Source organism: Oncorhynchus clarkii, chromosome 11 (assembly GCF_045791955.1).
Source record: "Oncorhynchus clarkii lewisi isolate Uvic-CL-2024 chromosome 11, UVic_Ocla_1.0, whole genome shotgun sequence".
Classification (NCBI taxonomy): domain Eukaryota; kingdom Metazoa; phylum Chordata; class Actinopteri; order Salmoniformes; family Salmonidae; genus Oncorhynchus; species Oncorhynchus clarkii.
Genome location: NC_092157.1, coordinates 32,617,357 through 32,639,148, shown reverse-complemented (window position 1 = coordinate 32,639,148; position 21,792 = coordinate 32,617,357). Strand labels below are relative to the sequence as shown.

Here is a 21,792-nt window from a genome sequence, read left to right as displayed (position 1 = left end):
TTCAGGTCTCTCCAGAGAAGTTAGAGTCTGGGAAGCCACTCTGGTCCCAAAGCCACTCTTACATTGTCTTGGCTCTGTGCTTATGGTCGTTGTCCTATTGGAAATTGAACCTTCACCCCAGTCTGAGGTCCTGAGCGCTTTGGAGCAGGTTTTCGTCAAGGACCTCTGTACTTTGCTCCATTCATCGTTCCCTCGATCCTGACTAGTCTCCCGGTCGCTGAAAAATGTCTCCACAGCATGATGCTGCCACCACCATGCTTCACAGTAGGGATGGTGCCAGGTTTCTTCTAGACGTGAAGGTTTGGCATTGAGGCCAAAGAGTTCAATTTTAGTTTCATCAGACCAGAGAATCTTGTTTCTCATGGTCTGAGAGTCCTTCGGTGCCTTTTGGCAAACTCCAAGTAGGCTGCCATGTGCCTTTTACTGAAGAGTGGCTTCTGTTGGGCCACTCTACCATAAAGGCCTGAGTGGTGGAGTGCTGGAGAGATGGTTGTCCTTCTGGAAGGTTCTCCCATCTCCACAGAGAAATTCTGGAGCTCTGTCAGAGTGACCAATGGGTTCTTGCTCACCTCCCTGATCAAGGCCCTTCTCCCCCTGATTGCTCAGTTTGGCCGGGCGGCCAGCTCTAGAAAGAGTCTTGGTGGTTCCAAACATCTTCCATTTAATGATGGAGGCCACTGTGTTCTTGAGGCCCTTCAATGCTGCAGAAATGTTTTGGTACCCTTTGCCAGATCTGTGTCTTGACACAACCCTGTCTCGGGGCTCTATGGACAATTCCTTCAACCTCATGGCTTGGTTTTTTTTCTCTGACATGCACTGTCAACTGTGGGACCTTACATAGACAGGTGCCTTTTCAAATCATGTCCAATCAATTTAATATATACCACAGGTGGACTCCAATCAAGTTGTTGAAACATCTCAAGGGTGATCAATGGAAACACCTGAGTTCAATTTCTAGTCTCATTACAAAGGGTCTGAATAATTATGTAAATAGTGTATTCGTTTTTTTTTTTTTTGTAGAAATTTGTAAAAATGTCACTTTATTATAAGGTATTGTGTGTACACATACAACTTATTTTCATCTTGCCTTCTCTCCTCTCCTTCTCTTCTCAGGATAGAAGACATGATGTTCTAACACTGGTCTAATGAAAGTCATAGTTTCCATGCCAAATGGCATCCCATTTCCTAAAAAGTGCACTACTTTTGATCAGAGACCTATGGGCCCTGGTCAAAAGAAGTGAACTGTAAAAAGAATAGAGTGCAGTTTGGGACATAATCACACTGTAAAACCAAACCAAAGTTTTTTTCACTGTAAATAACTGTATAATCAACAGTATCCTACTGTATTTACTGAATACAGTAGATTACCGTAAATTACATTGTGGAAAAATATTCCTAATTGATGTATTTTGGATGTTACCATAATGATTGATGTATTTTGGACATTATTGTAAAATATGCTATATAAAATACAGCAGTTCACTTACTGTATTTTGGAATGTTCAAAATAAAATGCCACACAGACCACAAGGTCAACAAAATCAAAGCACATCCACTAAAGCAGGGATAGCCAACTAGATTCAGCCATGGGACGTTTTTTTTGTCAAAGCGTATGGTCGGAGTTCCAGAACACAATTACAATAATTTGTACACTGAACATATACCAATACTAAGCCCAGAAAGAGATGTATTTGAAAATAACAATCATTTCATAACTTAATTACATTGAGACGCGATCACGTCTCTTTTTATTTTATTTATGGGAATACTTGGTAAACAGATTTCCTGAATGAATCTCCCACATAATTAGCCACCCGCTAGTGAGAGTGCTGTACCAATTTGACTGATGTGGTATCACTGCACCGTCAAATAAATGTGTATAGAGGACAGATTGGAGTGCAGCAACGCTTAAAGTAACTCTATTTAAAATCTTGCTTTAAAAAGTAGTGCCGTTCAAACAAAGCTTCCTGAAGCATTGAGGTTTTCTAGCGGATTGTGTTGAAAATAAGGTAGATTCATTACCCGAGGCTTTGATCAACACAGTGTACACTAGTGGCACCTGCTGCTCAAAATAAATCAGAGCAGCCAAATTACTATAGATGACATCCCCACACCCCGTACTGCATGTGCAGTGTGCATGCGCCCTTTTGTCTTCATCCAATACCAAACAATTGAGGTGGTAACGAAGCTTCTGATGTCATTGATCTCGTGCTTCTGATAAAGTGATACAGGCATCAGAACACTGCTTCGAAGTATACTGCTTAGCGATTTCGACTCATGCCTCGGAGCTCTGGGCAACGTTACATCACTATTTAAAAAGGTCCAGTTGCTGTTAATTCATATCCAAATAATATTGTTGACTCATCCTATATTCATATTTGTGGCCAAAGCATAAATTGGGGAAAAACGCTTACAAACCCTTCCTCAAACTGCCCACACTAATTTGTTGTTGGTGAACGCCCATACCATTCCAACACAGAAAAGCTGCTTTTTAACATAGTTTTTTTTGGGGGGGGGAAACTATTTCACTCATATTGTAAATAATTATCGGTCATATTTCATAGAAATCTGGAAACACTGGACGGTTACTTTAAACGTTTAATGGTTGAGTAGGATTTACCATGTCCTTTGGTCTGTTTTTTTTTGCTGTAGTAAATGTTAGGAAACCTTTGTTATGGCATCTAGAAGTGCAAGTGATATATAATACCAAAATATGGCCATTTATATCACATGCACTTCTGGGGGACTTAACAAAGGCTTCCAAACTGGCATTCTGGCATATGCCGTAATTTGTAAATACATTACCTAGCTGCAAAGCTGTTTGCAGCAATCCCATCTAAATACTGTCAAATAAACCCCCATCTCCCCTCAATGAATTTAATTAATTAATTCATTACCGTTACCCTAATAGCACTACAGTAATGCATTGTACTGTTGTTTTACAGTAATTTACAGGCAGCCAGTAAGTTATCATAAAAACAATGGGAAAAAAAATATCACAGTAACAGTATTGGATACGGCAAAATGTGGTAACTTACAGGCAACTGGCTTCCTGTAAGTTACCGTAAAAACAACAGGAAAGGGTTTACAGGGCATACTCTGCAGTCTCTAGGCAAAGGGATAGATTCTCAGTTCAGTGTGGATACCAGGGAGAGTGAACTGACCATTCACTAAAATTAGACAGCTTATAAACTGACAGCCTTCACAGTTGGTGCTTTAATAGAGTATGTGAGTATATTATAGGCTGACAGTGATCCCTGCGAGACTACAGGATGTAGTCATGTTAGTGTGCTGGAGTGAGGGTTAGCATGGTGATCTTACAAGCGAGAGTAAACTCAATCCCCTGATATGGGAGATCAATGCTCGTAGCTGAAGTTTCTCTTAGCCTGCAGCTATTGGAACGTGTGCATGCGCCCCATACACAAAAATTATTGTCACTCATTCCCATGACCGTAAACATAGATGAGATGGATATTGCGTCGATCACAATGTATAAATGGGAAATGGAGTGGTGATGTGTGTCATATCGAGTAACCGTCAACAGTGTGTTGCATTGTGTGCTTGTGTGTGTGTGTCTCCTGGAAGAGGTGAAGCGAGGAGGCCTTTGAGTGCTGCCTGGACTGACAGGTGATGGTAACACGGTAGAGAGAACAGACACACAAACACACACACACGCTGCCAGGGGTACAGACGGAGATGAGAGCGAGGAAGATTTTGATCACCACGCTGAGGCCACTCAACCAGAGAGAGCAGACTCATGCACGCACACGCACACACACACACACAGAGAGAGAGAGATAAAAGTGATCTCTAACCTCTATGATCATTGATACAGATGTTAAAACATGAACACAAAGACACACACACACACACACACACACACACATCCATTTCTCCAGCCGTTACTGTTAGTGTCTGGGTGAGCGGGAGATAAATCCCATTACTTTGTGTGAGGAGCCTAGGTAATTATGTTTGGCATTTTGACAAGTGTTTGTTGGACTGAAGGTCAGCTCTGCGTGGAGAGAAGAGGGAAATCAGCGTTCTATGAAACCCATAGATATAAAACACAGATATTCTCCATTGGTGATCTATGCTAATCTGCTCGGCTGGAGGGAAGACAGAGACCAGCATTCTATAGTGTGGCTGTTATAAATATATGTGTGTGTGGATATCTTTCCCTGACTGAGGGGAACGCAGTGTCTCAGTCTCTCTACATTCAAATTGTATCTAAATGATTTATATATGAATTAGATCTCTGCTTATTGTCTCTCTCTCCCTGACTGCATCTCTCTCCCTCTCCCCCCCCCCCCCCCTCTCCAGATCTGCTCCAGATGGCCCCGGCTGCTGGCCCCTGTCAGTCCAGAGGATCACAGCTCATTGACCAGGGCTGTGGTTCTCACGGTCTGGAGGCCGGGGCACCCTGCTGGGCCCCTGGGGTCGACCAGCCATGACAGTCCAAACAAAGGTGTGCCTCACCCCCAGCCGGCCAGCCTACACATCCTCCACACAGCCACCCATCCTTGACCACAGAGTGTGGACAGTGCGTCCAGATCACTGTCTGAGCTTCATAGGGGGGCGAATGCAATTAGTGTGATATGTTAGTGGTTGGAAGAGAAACACATACTTGGTAGACGTAACAGAATAGAATAGTGTGCCATACTTATACATGATGTCATTGACAAGATTTGCCAATAGAGTGCTGTGAAGCAATCTGTCCAGAGTAAGCAACAACAAAAATGAAGCATCATCAATTGCATATCCAATGATATGCTGAAATAAATGGAAGATAATGCAAATAGTTTTTTTTAAAAAGACAACATTTTATTTTTCAGATGTTTCACAAATGCATGTAAATGTGTTTAACACTGTATGCATGATCTTGGTTCACATACAGTAATTGCTCTAAGGAAACAAAAACAAACCATGCATGTTTCCACCTATCCAGTTACTGTACACAGAAGAAACAAAAAAGAAGGGAAAATGAGAGGGGTATTACATTTCCCGTGGCTAAAGAAACGTTGGTTAGCAGTGAGCGTAACCAATTTTGACAGAACCAATTTCCCGAGTGAACGTGATTTACATGTTTGCAGAGCAGTCTGAAGTATACAGCTTTTCACCACATTCAGAACCTCATTCGATCAGAGAGAGAGAGAGAGAATAAGGAGAGAGAGCGAGAGAGAGAGAGAGCATAAGCAAATAAAGGAGCAAAAACAAAGTGTCTTTAATGACACATTGCAACATTGTTTTTTTACAGCTTGGTCTGCAAGTCATCAAAACTTGAATCAATCATTTCCCGCAGGCACGCACGCACACACACACACGCACACAATAGCCTAGTAGTTTTGATCAAGCAGCCGCCTTATCTTTTGTTTTCTAGCCATGCGGGGATTAGTGAGCACAGGTCTTTGTCCACCAGTTTTCCAGTTGAGCAGAACACAAGAGCTCCTAGTAGCTCTTACCTTCACTAATACAGTGAAATCTCCCATCATGCTTTTCACTCCTTCTACCAGTAAGAACCCATAGCCAAAAGATGGCAATACTTTCATTGAGGTAGCAAATCTCCTCCTCTTTATACTGGGCTCTGGTTATAAGTAGTGCACTATATAGGGAATAGGGTTCCATTTGGGGTGCACACTTTGCTTTCAATGGGATCTCTACCGATAAGAAGTATTTTCAATGGGACCTTTCTCTCCCTATAAGATGGCTTTTCAATTACATATGTGACCCGTTTCAGGAAACTATGGTCACTACTTCACAGGAGAGCTGTTTGAACATAAATTTCTTTTTAAATCAAAATGCATTTTTTGGCAGAAATGCCTTCTCAAACATGTGAACTTTCATGTGCCTTAACAAACTTGTATGCCATCTGTAAATACGAATAAACTTAAATTACGAACCTAGTTGGTTTAGCCACAGAAAAGGCTGTCAACCTTCCTGCTAGTCATGATTGGCTGAGATAATGAGTGGGCTGGACATGCCAAGAGCTTAGTTTAGATTGGCCTGCCATATAGCACGCTTCTGTCTATTTGAGCTGGTCAGTATGTGTCGGTAATCCTGTCTGATGCTGCTTTTTTTATGTATCGCGTAGTAAAAGTGCAGAAGCCTAATGTCAAATTAAAGTGTACTGTTAGCTAGCTAATGTTAGCTGGCTCACTAGCTAACGTTACGTGTATGCTCTCCACTTTCTGGAGGGTCGGGTTTTGAAATCAGTAGAATTCGAGAATGATAGCTACGGAGCTGGAGAAAACACCTGTCTCCGTATTACATCTTCAAACTAACGGCAACCATGGCAAACGATAGGAGACGCATCCAACCATTATGTATACGGGTAAGATAGTCTAGCTAGCTACATTTTCAGATATTACACATTTCTAATTTCGACAGAAAGTCAACGTTAAAGTGTACTGTCAGCTAGCGAACGTTAGCCGGCTGGCTCGCTAGCTAACATTACATGTACAAAATTGTTATTCGTATCTCAGAGCCATTTGCTTGACTGGTTATAGCCTAATGTTAGCTAGCTAAGATTGAACGTGGTTTATTAGCCACCTGCAGATTCATGCAAGGTGGTAACGTCATGAGTTGGGATCATGGTTCATTGTTTAGCTAGCTAGCTACATGTCTTAACAAAAGACTCCACTATGAAAGTATCAATTTCAATAGAATGTCACTGCAACAGCTGTTGATAGACATACTAGCTGGTAAATATGCTCTGGCTATCTACTCCAGATTTGAAACTGATTTAGTAGAAAGGTATCAAAACACCTCACTCACATAGATGTATAATGTAATAAATAAACGTTATTCAGTGTAAATGTATAATGTAAATGTATGTCACGGCATGTAAAGATGAAGAAATGTATTTAAAGTTGCACGTGTAAGACTTTCACAAAGACATGGGAAAAAAGGTGTGCATTTAAATGGAGCTATCTTTGACACAGGTCTATTCTCTCAATCAATGTGATCTTGCTCTCTTCTGATTCTTTCCACTAAAAAAGGGGTTTCTATAGATGGTTGGTTGTTAAGCAACAAAACGGACAGGTGCACAACTACTCAGCAAAACAGATAGGGTTGGCTTAGACTGTGGACAACATGTAAACTATATTTTGTCTCCAAATGTTTATTGAAAACAAATTAATTTGCACAATGAGCACTTGTCTCTCAAGTACATCGTTACAGTTGTTGGTTAGCTAGCTAGCGAATTTTGACATCAGTCAAAACACCTCAAAACAAGACATGGTATCAATAACATGATACAACCGGCTGAAACGAGCCACCTACGATTCCCCACACGGCAGCTTCTTGTCATTAGTGCTAGCTATCTGACTGTTCAGAACCATAACGCAAGCCTTCTGGCCAAATTAATAAGCACGCATACTTTTTGTGACGTTGTCAGTTGACAACAAAATGCTTAAAAAAACGTATAATACTCAGTATAGAGCTAAACTAAAGAAACACTTCACAGTCAATGGTCAACACACAATGAGGCCAAAGGTTTGATGTGTGTGTGTGTGTGCATACGTATGTGCTTGCGTGCGTGTGAGTGACAAGTTCATCATGCGGCCATGTTGTTGATGCAGTCACACAGAGGTCAAAGGTAACCCAGCATTACCCAGGAGACCGAGTGATCTGGCTGTCAGTTTATGTTTCACATTCAACCCAGAGCATCTTCATTTCACTTCTGAAGTAGCACAGTATGAGTATTATAGGTATAAAACATTCTGGAAAATAATTTATAATAATGCAGAATAATATAATTTCAGTGCATTCGGAAAGTATTCAGACTTCTTTACTTTTTCCACATTTTTCCACATTTTACTTTCCAACAGGACAACGACTCTAAGCACACAGCCAAGACACTGCAAGGAGTGGCTTCGGGACAAGTCTCTGAATGTCCTTGAGTGGCCCAGCCAGAGCCTGGACTTGAACCTGATCGAACATCTCTGGAAAGACTTGAAAATAGCTGTGCAGCAACCCTCCTCATCCAACCTGACAGAGCTTGAGAGGATCTGCTGAGAAGAATGGAAGAAACTCCTCAAATACAGGTGTGCCAAGCCTGTACTGTCATTCCCAAGAAGACTCGAGGCTGTAATCGCTGCCAAAGGTGTTTCAACAAAGTACTGAGTAAAGGGTCTGAATACTTACGTAAATGTGATATTTCCGTTTTTATTTTTAGTAACTTGGGGTCTGTGTACCCACATCCATACTCACACATGCAGTCAGAGCCAGCCCTAGCCTTTTGGGGGCCCTAAGATGAAATCTTTTTTAGTTAATTTCCTGCAGTTCTTGCCATGGGATGTAGAGAAAATGTTGCAGTTTTAAAGAAAGTTTGCTGCAATTCTACACATTTTGCCATAGGTCGGAGAGAAATGCTGGCATTTGTTTTACATGATATCTGAGTGAGAGTGATTAACAATATCAATGAGGGCCCCCCAGTCGGTAATTTGACCATGATTACTACAAGTTCAGATAGCTGGCTAAACTAATTTACCAACCTACAATTTATTTTGCTGACATGGGGTATTTGAGTGACTTTCTGTGACTGACATAAGAGAACTGCTGATACACAAACACATTTCAAAATTGTACCTTGTTTATTCTACTATTCTAACTCCCAACAATAAGTTTAGACTGAGTTCTCAATTATTTTGTCGTTTTTGGAAAGTGATCCACGGGCCTACAAAAGGGGGAGAGGGGCAGTTGCCCATCCCTGTACTATACATTGCCCAACTGAAACAGTGTGACTGTCTAAGGGTGGATATATAAGTATTCCTCCTGCCATTGTAAAAGACACGCTGCTTGCTTAGTGAGTACCACTTCCTCCTGATTCGGCCCATACCTGCCGTGAACTTCCGACCTCTGTCTTGCTAGTACACGTGACCGCCCTCCCTCAAGTGTCTTAGCTGATCGCACCACCTCAAAAGCTAGCTAAGGAAGCAACGCAAGCGGGACACTTAAGGCTGAGGAGTAAGTTTCACACATCCCCCATGTGTTACACCATGTACCGCTCAGTCAGTCATTGGTATTCTGGTCGGTTGGATTCATAATTCATCAATAGTGGTCAGGATGCTGATCATGTCGACTTAACATTTGGTCTGACATTTCAGCCCGAACTCGCTGCTGTCATTAGCTCTCCCCCCACGATGACTAATCAACAGTCGAATCACTCCACATAGACACGGACAGACGCGCACCAGCGTGGAAGCATGCAAGCATATACGCGCACACACACACACACACACACGGAGACATCTCAAACCGAGTACTGATAGACGTACCCATAGGGGTCTGCAGCACTAGAATTGGGGAGTGAAGGTTATTCTGGTGCTTGCACAATCACAGCTTTGATACGCATGTAGCACCAACCAATCCAGACACCTTTTCATCATCTTTATGACTCAAGTCACACACAACCCCAAGCCCCGAACCCACCCCCTCCCTTACTGAAAAACACATGATCTTTTGTGAAGTTAATGTGATAACATGGATCTACATGTGAAAACATGATCTCGTGTGAAATAAATGTGACAACATGGGATTGCAACATTTCAAGTGTTTCACAATTGCAGTTCAACATGTGAGAGTTAGATTTTCACATGTAAAAGTTTGTGAAAGTGCAATTGTCACATGTTATTCTCCTCACATGTGAAAATGTGGTACTAACATGTAAACTCTCAATTTAATACAACATATGGTTTCACAGGTGAACAACTGACCTCACGTGAAAAAAAAAAAAAAATCATCACCTGTTTGGGAATGAAAATGACATGGGGGTTTTCAAGTAAGTGGTACACTGTTCAGCTAAAATAGTGTAAACTAATCTTTAATCAATGAGAATATGATTATATTTAACATGATCACTTAGTACTGACTTTTCAATATGACCCCACCTGAGATTTGAGCTCCCAACCTCTGGATTTAGGGTATGATCTTTCTGCAGCGCTGCAAAGTCTATAGCATTTCTCTACACATTTATCACCCATAATACATCTCTGCACTTAGAAAAAGAGTGTCATCCGCACTTCTATTTTAGTTGTCCATTAATCTGACTATTCTCTCATCATTGATTTCATTAGCAATTTTAGGGTTTTTCTGTATAGTTGTCTAATGTTGGTGGGTAATATTATTCTGTTTAGTGTTCTCTCAATTACTATGATAAATATAATGGTTTTTCTTTAGTGTTTTTTTTTGTTTAACAAAGCTGAGATTGACTTTAAAAGTCCAAAGTGTAGGGACACAGGTGAAATCAGTTATTGACACAAACAAGGTGGCGTAGCAGGAAGATCAGAATGCCGTGAAAGAAGAAGCTGGGAGTTCAAAATCCCAGGTGAGGACACGTTGAACAATAATTAGTCTACACATACACTATGTAATCACGTATGTCAAAGTGGGTCAAATATGCCAATTGCAAAACACGGTGACCGCGTGACATTCTGGGGAGATCCTAACTGCTGTTTCTTTCAAAAAAAAATTGCAGGACATTACCGGTGAAAATTCATATGAAAAATACTGTGAAATGGGTGAAGATTTGAAACCACACGTTAAAGGTTGTGAGATCACATTCGAAAAACCACATTTGGAACTTCATGTCATTCAAATCATTGCATGTGAAGTGTTCCAAAAACACATGATATCACATGGCTTTTCCGTAAGGGCCTTCTTCCTATTTCCTAGTGTTGTTGTAGCATCTCTGTAAATGGATAGGACAGAAACCAACCACTATAGACCACCCAATAATACATCAGGAGAGTGGTGCCAAATTCCACTGAATGAAACAGCACATTTTAGCCAATATAAAAAGGCTCCATGTGGTTTGTGTGAGTGTCGTTACTGTTGTTGTTCCAACCCCAATGTTATTGACTGTTGCTCGCTGCTTCTCAAAGTCATTTCCAGCCGAAGCAAGGGCGTCACACTCCCTTGTTGATCAAGTTCAGACAATGCCAGCGGTGCGGTGTAGTGTAATGCGGTGCGGGAGCAATGCATACTGAAATAACAAATCCCCCCCCCCCCACTCTCATCATGACACCTTTCTATCAGACCACATCAAACTGCCTGGCTTTACGACGGCGAGCTTGTCTGAGCCTGTCCGTCAGTCTAGCGGATGTGCGAGGAGAGCAGATGAAGCCCATCCAGGGTCACCCTCTACATCCCAAATGGCACCGACTCCCTATATAGTGCACTCCTTTTGACCAGAGAGTGCACTAAATAGGGAATCGGCTGCCATTTGGGCCACAGCCTATGTATCTGAGTAGGGCACGCTTGTCATCCTGTGTGAAACACAAACATGACAAAATATTTGTGCGAATCAATGATCAACTCTGCTTTGAGACGATCAGAGGTTTTACTGTGACTTCCCTCAATGGTGAAACCAATAAATGATGATGAGCACGATATAGGTAATGATTGGTGGGTGGGTTTGGGAGGATATCGACTGGTGCAAATGAGAGAGTGGTCGTACCTGCAACGTGGGCCAGATCTGCAGTGCTGACATTACGAGGGTTGGAGCCCACCCTGAAGGTCACAGCTGGACCCAGCACTCTGAAATATAGAAGCAAAAGAGGAAAAGCTAGCTACACCCCCAAAACTCAGTTTTCTTCAATTCAACCGCAGACCGAGGTAGAAAAAGACTGAGAGACAGAGGACTAGAGAGGAGAGCAGAGAAAGACAGAGTGACTCCCTGAGAGCTTCAGCTACCAGCAAGCTTCAAATCATCTAACATCTTTAATAGCAGCCAGTGGAGGGAGTTTGTTTTGTCTTTGTTTGAATTTGAACAAAACACCAAACATGAACGTGTGGCACTGTACTGCAGCTGAGAACCTTCGCTTTGCCCCTCTGGCTACCCGTCTATTTGCCCCCTATGTCCCCACTGTCGAGCTCGTAAACTGAACACACTCCTCGCTCTCCAGTGCAGTATACATGTTTAACTATGCTAATCATGGCCAAAATAGAAACTAACCAGACTGGACAGGATGAAGAAACTCCCTACAGTCACAGTAAAACAAAAATATCTACAGAAGCACAGTCCCAACGTCAGCAACAATCCCAACAGAGAGAAATCCTTCTCCGAGACCAATAGGCAGAAAGCCAACAGCAATTGGTTAAATAAAATATATTCTGCAGGGTTTAATGGTGGTGTGACAAACTTAGGTCTAAGGTACAAGCCAGGGTTTAATGGTGGTGTGACAAACTTAGGTCTAAGGTACAAGCCAGGGTTTAATGGTGGTGTGACAAACTTAGGTCTAAGGTACAAGCCAGGGTTTAATGGTGGTGTGACAAACTTAGGTCTAAGGTACTAGCCAGGGTTTAATGGTGGTGTGACAAACTTAGGTCTAAGGTACTAGCCAGGGTTTAATGGTGGTGTGACAAACTTAGGTCTAAGGTACAAGCCAGGGTTTAATGGTGGTGTGACAAACTTAGGTCTAAGGTACAAGCCAGGGTTTAATGGTGGTGTGACAAACTTAGGTCTAAGGTACTAGCCAGGGTTTAATGGTGGTGTGACAAACTTAGGTTTAAGGTACAAGCCAGGGCGTTGTTGTATTGCAATACATTCGATATACTATGGTATGGTAAGGTCTTTTACATCTTGCCAGGGAGAAAACCTTTTGCCTGATTACAAAATTATGATTCACAAGCCATTGAATCGAAACAGTCTGGCAAAAAGAGGTATCACGGTATCTCTGACGAGGAGGAGTAGTAAGGATCGGAGGACCAATGCACAGCGTGGTACGTGTTCATGCTCTTAACTAAAACAATCGAACACGGAAACAAAACAATAAACGACACGTGAAATAACCAACCGAAACAGTTCCGTGTGGAACACACAGACACAGAAAATAAACACCCACCAAACACAAGTGGGAACAGGCTACCTAAGTATGATTCTCAATCAGAGACAACTAACGACACCTGCCTCTGTTTGAGAACCATACCATTCCAGGCCAAACGCAAAACACAACATAGAAAACGGAACATAGACAACCCACCCAACTCACGGCCCTGACCATACTAAAACAAAGACATAACAAAGGAACTAAGGTCAGAACATGACACTTACGGCCCTATATAGTACTTTAGTACCTTTGTTTCTATCAAGAACATAAAAGGGTTCTTTGGCTGTCCCCATCGGAGTACCCTTTGAAGGACCCTTTTTGGTTCAAGGTAGAACCCGTTAAAGTTCCATGTAGAAGTTCAATTCCTTTCCACAGAGGGTTCTACATGGAACTCAAAATAGTTAAACCAAAAAGGGTTATCCTATGGGGACAGCTGAAGAACCCTTTAGGAGCCCCTTTTTTTTAAAAGAGTGTAGAGCAGTGGTTGAGGGGAAAAGTCAGAATCCCAGGAAGCGTGAGGTGTGAAGGGGCATCGTTAGGTGAAGTGACACCCCACCTCCCCAATATGACCCTCATAAACCACCTTTATTCAGACTGTATCCCAGATGGCCTCCTATTCCCTACATAGTGCACTACTCTTGTCCGGAAACCCTATGGGCCCTGTTCAAAAATAATGCACTACGTAGGGAATAGAGTGCCATTTGGGATGAATTTTAAGTCATTTTTCACCCGTTGTGTTTGGCCTTGGATGTCTAGTTACTTCCAGCCTCAGTGTATAAACTGGGGGGAGATCCATCATCACACTGCCAGCCTACTGTAACCCAGCCTGAGAGAAAACTATCCGTCACAGCCACCATCAGAGACATGGGTTGCGAGTCTCAAATAGCACCCTAATCCCTATATAGTGCACACCTTCACTATATAGGGAATAGTGTGCCTTTTGGGATGCAATCAGGGGCATAGCTTTGAATGAGCATTGAATTAGCAACTTTCCTCACTGTTAACCCCGTTTAATGGCTTCCAGGGTTCAACATTAACGCTTGTCCACTTGCAAGTAAAACAAATTGTCGGACAAGCAGATTATAGATTTAAATTGTCCGAATGGCCACAACTGCAGGATATATAATACTTGGGATCAGAGACCAGCAGCCTTCCATTGTCAATACCAGTCATAATAATGCATTTTATTTTGTGAAGTGGTTCCTTGCATGATACAACACAACTTTCTGTCACCGTTTTGACATAAAGTGACTGAGCTTTATGACATGTAAAAAATCTGTTCTACTTCTCTGATGGACAACCCAACTAACAACAAAGGTTCCCACAACTTTAGAGAATGTTCCCTTAAAAGTGTCATTAGGTCACTAACTAAAGTCTTCACAGGAATGTTCCCGTAACGTACAAGGAATATTTCCAAGAGACCATTCCCTTAATGTCAAATAGATCATACCCAGAATGTGGTTGTTCTAGACATGTTTCTTGAGAATGTAGCAAAAGCATTCATGTACCAGTTTTCGGTGGGTTAGGAGAATATTCCATGTCTACAGACGTTTCATGGGAATGTTGCAAAACCATTTGTGCCCCCCCCATTTTTTAATTTACAGATCACGTCTTGTTACCGAGCCAATTAAGGCCCTGATTGGTGAACCGCTGATCCATTCACAGCTCTTTGTCTGTTGGCAAGGTTAGGGATACTCACACACACACAGTGCTTTTAAAACACTGTGTTTTAAATGTACATGATGGCATTGTGCATGTTCAATTATTTAGTAATCATTACTCAATATGTCCTCACCCGGGATTTGAACTCACAACCTCTTGGTTGACGGTAGTCCGATCGTCCTGCTACGACCATGTTCGTGTAAGGAATATTCTCCTAACCCTCTGGACACAGGAATGTTCCTGCAACATTCTCATGAAACATGTCTAGAACATTCATATATTGTATTCTGAGAACGTGACAACCATGTTCTGTGCATGTTCGGTGGAGCGTTGATGGAATATTCCCTTAACTCTCAGAAAACTGGACACTTGAATGTTCTTCTGTTTGCTCTGTCAAATGTTAATGTTTTCACAATCTGTCCCACATTCTTCCTGGTGCCAATGGTCTGCCAGGAATTTACGTAGATGCATCTGAAATGGAACGGTTGTGTTTTTCTTCCTAAAATAATTGTCTAAATAGACTCTGGAAAAAAACAGTACTTCATGGTGATTGAGTTGGATAAGTTATCTATCAAAATCTGCTGGTGTTCTGTGTAATTGAATGGGGTTTATAAGCTCAGTGCTCATATTAGCTCAGTTGAGGGAAGTGTGTGTGTGTTTGTTTATGCACGTGTTCGTCCGCGTGTCGGCGTGTACACGTGTTCGCGCTTGTGCAGACATTGTGTGTGTGTGACACAAATCAAATGTTATTTGTCACATGCGCCAAATACAACAGGTGTAGACCTTCCTGTGAAATGCTTACTTACAAGCCCAACAATGCAGTTAAGAAAATAGAGTTAAGAAAATATTTACTAAATAAGCTAACATTGGAAAAAAGGATCAAAATGAAATATCAATAACGAGGCTATATACAGGGGGTACACTGAGTCAATGTGCGGGGGTACAGGTTTATCTCTCTCTCTGTCTCTTGGTCTCTGTGTGTGTGTGTGTGTGTGTGTGTGTGTGTGTGTGTGTGTGTGTGTGTGTGTGTGTGTGTGTGTGGGTCCATCAGTTCACCAGGTTCAGTTCAGTTCAGCGTACCTCAGTGTCTGAGGAGGCCACTCCCCCTAGTGTATATGATCAGTAAAACATTTACGTCATCTCTGTAGAGCAAAGAACATCAGCATGGGCAAGGTAAAGTGCTGTTTTTATACATAACAGTATCTAATGTAGAAACTTAAATCCATTCCAAAACAAGCACCCCGAAGCTAAACCACCTCATTTGTATTATGATAATCTTTTCATATGGCTCGTATTCTCTCCTCTATGGAGTATCTCTTTTCACCTCATTCAATCTCATGCCGTACGCATACAGAGAGAGAAGCTTGAAATTGTGCACTACATAGGCAATAGGGTTCCATTTGGGACGTAACTGTGGTCTCAGTGTGTTCTGACCCTCACTAGCAGCCAGAGTTGGCTCACATTGAGACGGGTGCTTTCATAGTCTCACCTGCTGAGCATACTGGAGAGAAACACAATGAGCTCCGGCTCACATCACAGGCAAACAGACGCCCATCATTACTCAATAAATATGCTTCTAACACAGCGCATTTAGTCCAAAAGGAGGTAAAAACAGTGCAGACAAAGGATACATTAGCAGGCATCTATATCTCTATATATCGGTCTCCTGGAACAGAATAGATAGGAGCTAGCTATCATCTCGGTGTGGTATAATGGAGCCAGTCTGGAGATGCACGACTCAACCTCATAAAACCTTGGCACACACACTGCAGCCAGCCATGTCAATGCCTCTCCTTTAGAGAGCAAAATTATTCATTTAGAACTGTTTCTAAAATCAAGTGTATTGAAAAAAATATAAACGAAACATGTAAAGTGTCCCATGTTTCATGAGCTGAAATAAAAGATCCCAGAAATGTTCCATATGCACAAAAAGCATATTTTTCTCAAATTGTGTGCACAAATTTGTTTCCATCCCTGTTAGTGAGCATTTCTCCTTTGCCAAGATAATCCATCCACCTGACAGGTGTGGCATATCAAGAAGCTGGTTAACTTCTTTGGGTCAGGGGGCAGTATTTGGAAGTTTGGATGAATGAGGTGCCCAAAGTAAACTACCTGACACTCAGGCCAGAAGCTAGGATAGGCATGTAATTGGTAGTATTGGATAGAAAACACTCTAACGTTACCAAAACTGTTAAAATAATGCCTGTGAGTATAACAGAACTGATATAGCAGGCGAAAGCCCGAGGGCAATCCATCCAGAATTGGCTTTTTTCAGCTCACCCCTGATTACTATGGCTGTGAATGGGAATATAAAAGGAACACCTCCCAGATTGCAGTTCCTAGGACTTCCACTAGATGTCAACAGTCTTTAGAAAGAGTTTTAGGCTTGTTTTTTGAAAAACTAGCTAGAATTTGTAGGTTTTAGTAAGTGGCTTCCATTTTGGCTGTAGTGTTGCGCGTTCCGGTGAGGGCGCGTACTTCGTTATTTATCTCCTGTAATGGTCTCCGGTATTCTCCGTCTTAACTTTTATCGTTTATTTACTTATTAGGGTACCTGAGGATTGATTAGGAACGTTGTTTGATATGTTTGGAAGAAGTTTATTGTTAATTTACGGGATTAATTTGAATGAGGGAAACCGGTGGATTACTGAGTCAAGCGCGCCAATGAAACTGACTTTTTTGGGATGTAAAGAAGGACTTTATCGAACAAAAGGAACATGTGTTATGTAGCTGGGACCCTTGTGATTGCAACCAGATGAAGAACTTCAAAGGTAAGTGATTTATTTTATCGCTATTTCTGACTTTCGTGACGCCTCTGCTTGGTTGGAAATGTATGTAATGCTTTTGTGTGCGGGGCGCTGTCCTCAGATAATCGCATGGTGTGCTTTCGCTGTAAAGCCTTTTTGGAATCTGACAAAGGTGCTAGATTAACAAGAAGTTAAGCTTTTAAATGATGTATGACACTTGTATTTTCATGAATGTTTAATATTACAATCTTTGTCATTTGAATTTCGCGCTCTTCAATTTCACCGGATGTTGTCGAGGTGGGATGCTAGCGTCCCAATGATCCGTAAAGAAGTTAAACAGCTTGATAATTACAAAGGTGCACCTTGTGCTGGGGGCAATAAAAGGCCACTCTAAAATGTGCAGTTTTGTCACACAACACAATGCCAAAGATATATAAAGTTATGAGGGAGCATGCAATTGGAATGGTGACTGCAGGAATGTCCACCAGATCTGTTGCCAGAGAATGTAGTAATAATTTATCTACCATAAGCCGCGTCCAATGTCATTTTGCCTTACAACCACAGACCATGTGTAACCACGCCAGCCCAGAACTTCCACATCCAGCTTCTTCACCTGCAGGATCATCTGAGACCAGCCACCCTGACAGCTGAGGAATACTGAGTATTTCTGTCTGTAATAAAGCCCTAAAAACGAATTCTAACTGGCTGGGCCTGGCTCCCGAGTGGGTGGGCCTATGCACACCCAGGCCCACCCATGGCTGCGCCCCTGCCCAGTCATGTGAAATCCATAGATTACTGCCTAATGAATACATTTCAATTGACTGATTTCCTTACATGAACTGTAACTCAGTAAAATAATTGAAATTGTTGAATGTTGCGTTTATATTTTTGTTCAGATTATATATATATATTAAGCAACCTCTTTTGTCCAAAGCAATTTACAGTCACACGTGCATTCATTTCATTTTTATATCGGTGGCCCCAGCGGGTCCTTGGCAATGCAAGTGCCATGCTGTACTGAGACACACAGGACCACAATGTAGATAATGTCATCTTCAACTCACAAATAATGGTACTAAGCACCTGAATAGCTGTGGGCATTTATAGAAACAAGGCATACTGTTTGCGTCTCTGGCATCTTTCATATGATACTGTTCTGTGAGAAGTAACCAGACTTGCCTTCTCCTGGAGTAGAGGCTTGAAAGGCTTATCAGACTCAGTTCGTACATGTCTTCTCTGCCTCCCATGGCCTGGTTCCAGCAGCACAGAACTACCATGAGAAACTAGCTGGGTTCAAGGATAGTTCACCTAGTCAATAAAACATTAACACTGCTTTCTCTCTCCAGTGGGATTCTGTGTGAGTGAGTGTGTGTGCGCGCATGTGTGTGAGTGCAGGTGTCCGTGTGTTTATGCATGTGTGCTAGTGTCCGTGTATTAATGCGTGTGTGCATGCGTGAGCACATGTGTGTGTGTGCATACTTATGTACTTGCACGTGTGAACGTGTGTGTTTCTCATGTGTTTTCACAAAAAAAAGACCATATTATTAAGAACCATGACTGTTTTTTAAATGTGTTTAGTGCCATCAACAACAATAAGGCAGTGATGTGGCAGGGAAGCACAGCTAAGAGCTGCCCAGTGACACAAGCCTAACGGACGAGCTAAACTACTTCTATGCTCGCTTCGAAGCAAATAACACTGAAACATGCATGAGAGCACCAGCTGTACCGGAAGACTGTGTGATCATGCTCTCCCCAGCCAATGTGAGTAAGACCTTTAGACAGGTCAAAATTCACAAGGCCGCTGGGCCAGACGGTTTACCAGGACGTGTACTGCGTGCATGCGCTGACCAACTAGCAAGTGTCTTCACTGACATTTTCAGCCTCTCTCTGTCCAAGTCTGTAATACCAACATGTTTTTTGGCAGACCACCTTAGTGTGCCCAAGAACACTAAGGTAACCTTCCTAAATTACTACCGACCCATAGCACTCACGTCTGTAGCCATGAAGTGCTTTGAAAGGCTGGTCATGGCTCATATTAACACCATCATCCCAGAAACCCTAGAGCCACTACAATTTGCATATCACCCCAAAAGATCCATAGATGATGCAGTCTCTACTGCACTCCACACTGCACTTTCCCACCTGGACAGAAGGAACACCTATGTGAGAATGCTATTCATTGACTACAGCTCAGCATTCAACACCATAGTACCCTCAAAGCTCATCAATAAGCTAAGGACCCTGGGACTAAACACCTCCCTCTGCAACTGGATCCTGGACTTCCTGACGGGCCGCCCCCAGGTTGATCCTCAACACAGGGGTGCGTGCTCAGCCCCCTCCTGTACTCCCTGTTCACTCATGACTAGGCACGACTCCAACACCATCATTAAATTTGCCGATGACACAACAGTGGCAGGCCTGATCACCGACAATGATGAGGCAGCCTATAGGGAGGAGATCAGATACCTGGCCGTGTGGTGCCAGGACAACAACCTCTCCCTCAACCTGATCAAGACAAAGGAGATGATTGTGGACTACAGAAAAAAGAGGGCCGAGCACGCCTCCATTCCCATCGACGGGGCTGTAGTGAAGCAGGTTGAGAGCTCCAAGTTCCTTGGTGTCTACATCGCCAACAAACTAACATGGTCCAAGCACACCATGACAGTTGTGAAGCGGGCACGGCAAAACCTGTTCCCCCTCAGGAGACTGAAAAGATTTGGCATGGGTCCTCAGATCCTCAAAAGGTTTTACAGCTGCACCATCGAGAGCACTGGTTGCATCACTGCCTGGTATGGCAACTGCTCGGCCTCCGACCGCAAGGCACTACAGAGGGTAGTGCGAACAGCCCAGTACATCACTGGGGTCAAGCTTCCTGCCATTCAGGACCTCTATACCAGGCGGTGTCAGAGGATGGCCCTGAAAATTGTCAAAGACTCCAGCCACCTGGACTGTTCTAGACTGTTCTCTCTGCTACCACACGGCAAGCGGTACCAGAGCGCCAAGTCTAGGTCCACAAGGCTAAACAGCTTCTATCCCCAAGCCATAAGACTCCTGAACATCTAGTCAAATGGCTACCCAGACTATTACTTGCCCCTCCCCCGCTCCCCACATCACTCTATGTTGTCATCTATGCATAATCACTTTAAATAACTCTACCTACATGTACATACTACCTCAACTAACCAGTGCCTCCGCACATTGACTCTGTACTGGCAACCCCTGTATATATTGTTATTTAAAAAATAAAAAAAAATACTTATTTTTTGAAACTGCATTGTTAGTTAGGGGCTCGTAAGTAAGCATTTCACTGTAAGGTCTACACCTGTTGTATTCAGCGCATGTGACTAACACAATTTGATTTGATGTGAACCCAACAGAATCCAATCCAGAATATGACCTGATCAAATGTCGTGCAATATATAGGGAATAGGCTTCCGTTTGGGAAGCATCCCATTAGAGCTGATTTCTCTTTCCAGAGGAACACAAACACACAAAAGGTCAGAATAAGAAGGCTGCGCACTCCGCTACTGCACTGCAGGGGCAGCTTCACACACAGTGCTTCCTTCACACACAGTGCTTCCTTCACACACAGTGCTTCCCGTTTCTGGAGTCCTGGAAACCTTTATTCGGTTCCCTGAGCTTACACTGGAGAAGAAGAAAAAAACATCTTCCTCTTCAGAATTTTAAATGGTCTTTTATTTTAGACAAGGGGTGTCAAACGTAATTCCCAGAGGGCCGTGTGTCTGCTGCTTTTCTGCAGTTGCTACATCCATTTCAGAACTTTAAAGTAAGGATATATAGCCATTGATTCTAGATGAATATAAGTTATAAATGCCTCATGAGCATAGTGAATCTTTCTTACCCCACCTGAAACCAAAATATAAGCTTGTTTTACGCAAAATGATGTAATGTAAACGAAGTACCTGTAAACAAACACAGCTTCAAAACATCGTTTGAACTATCATTTCGATTTCATAGATGGTCAGTCCTTTCATCCATAGCTCCTTCTATGAATTTCAGAGTGGTTATATTTATCCAGCCCCATCGAGCTCGAGCTGTTCATCAAAACAGTGGCTTGGTTTTCACGTTGTTATTGTTTAAAATGCAGATTTCCTCTTTAAGACCTAGACAACCAGATGAGGGGAGTTTCTACCCAATCAATAACCTTCACTGATCAATCATGTACAAAGGAGTTTGACACCCCTGGTTTGAAGGTTATGTCGACAATACTTTCCAGTCCCACTTTTCGACAACAATAAAACACAAGGTGTGTGTGCATTAGTGCATGGGTCCTGTGTGTCCTGTAATACATACGAGAGGTGGAGAATGTTGGCCACATGGAGGTTGATCCTCCGACCCACATGTTCCATCAGGTCCAGGCCCTGGTCAGAGGTGAGGGAGCTGGGGGGTGGAGGGCAGACAGAGAGAAAGCACGGTATCAGACATGAAGCTCATTTATATTACAACCAACCAGTCACAGAACCGGCAACAAACAGCCCTATTGGCATATCTGGGTTTCCACAAGCCACTGACATGTACATAAACTAACAAGACAC

General features: G+C 42.6%; 1 protein-coding gene across 1 annotated transcript in view; it reads right to left on the bottom strand.

Annotated features, from left to right (window-relative positions):
- The window catches only part of LOC139420438 (receptor-type tyrosine-protein phosphatase N2-like), a 303,402-nt gene that overhangs the window by 146,433 nt on the left and 135,177 nt on the right, over positions 1-21,792 (bottom strand). Inside the window, exons 9-10 of the mRNA XM_071170577.1 lie at positions 21,551-21,637; positions 11,456-11,535 (exon numbers count right to left, since the gene is read on the bottom strand). Coding sequence (XP_071026678.1) covers positions 11,456-11,535; positions 21,551-21,637 — 167 coding nt within the window. The remainder of the gene's footprint in view (positions 1-11,455; positions 11,536-21,550; positions 21,638-21,792) is intronic.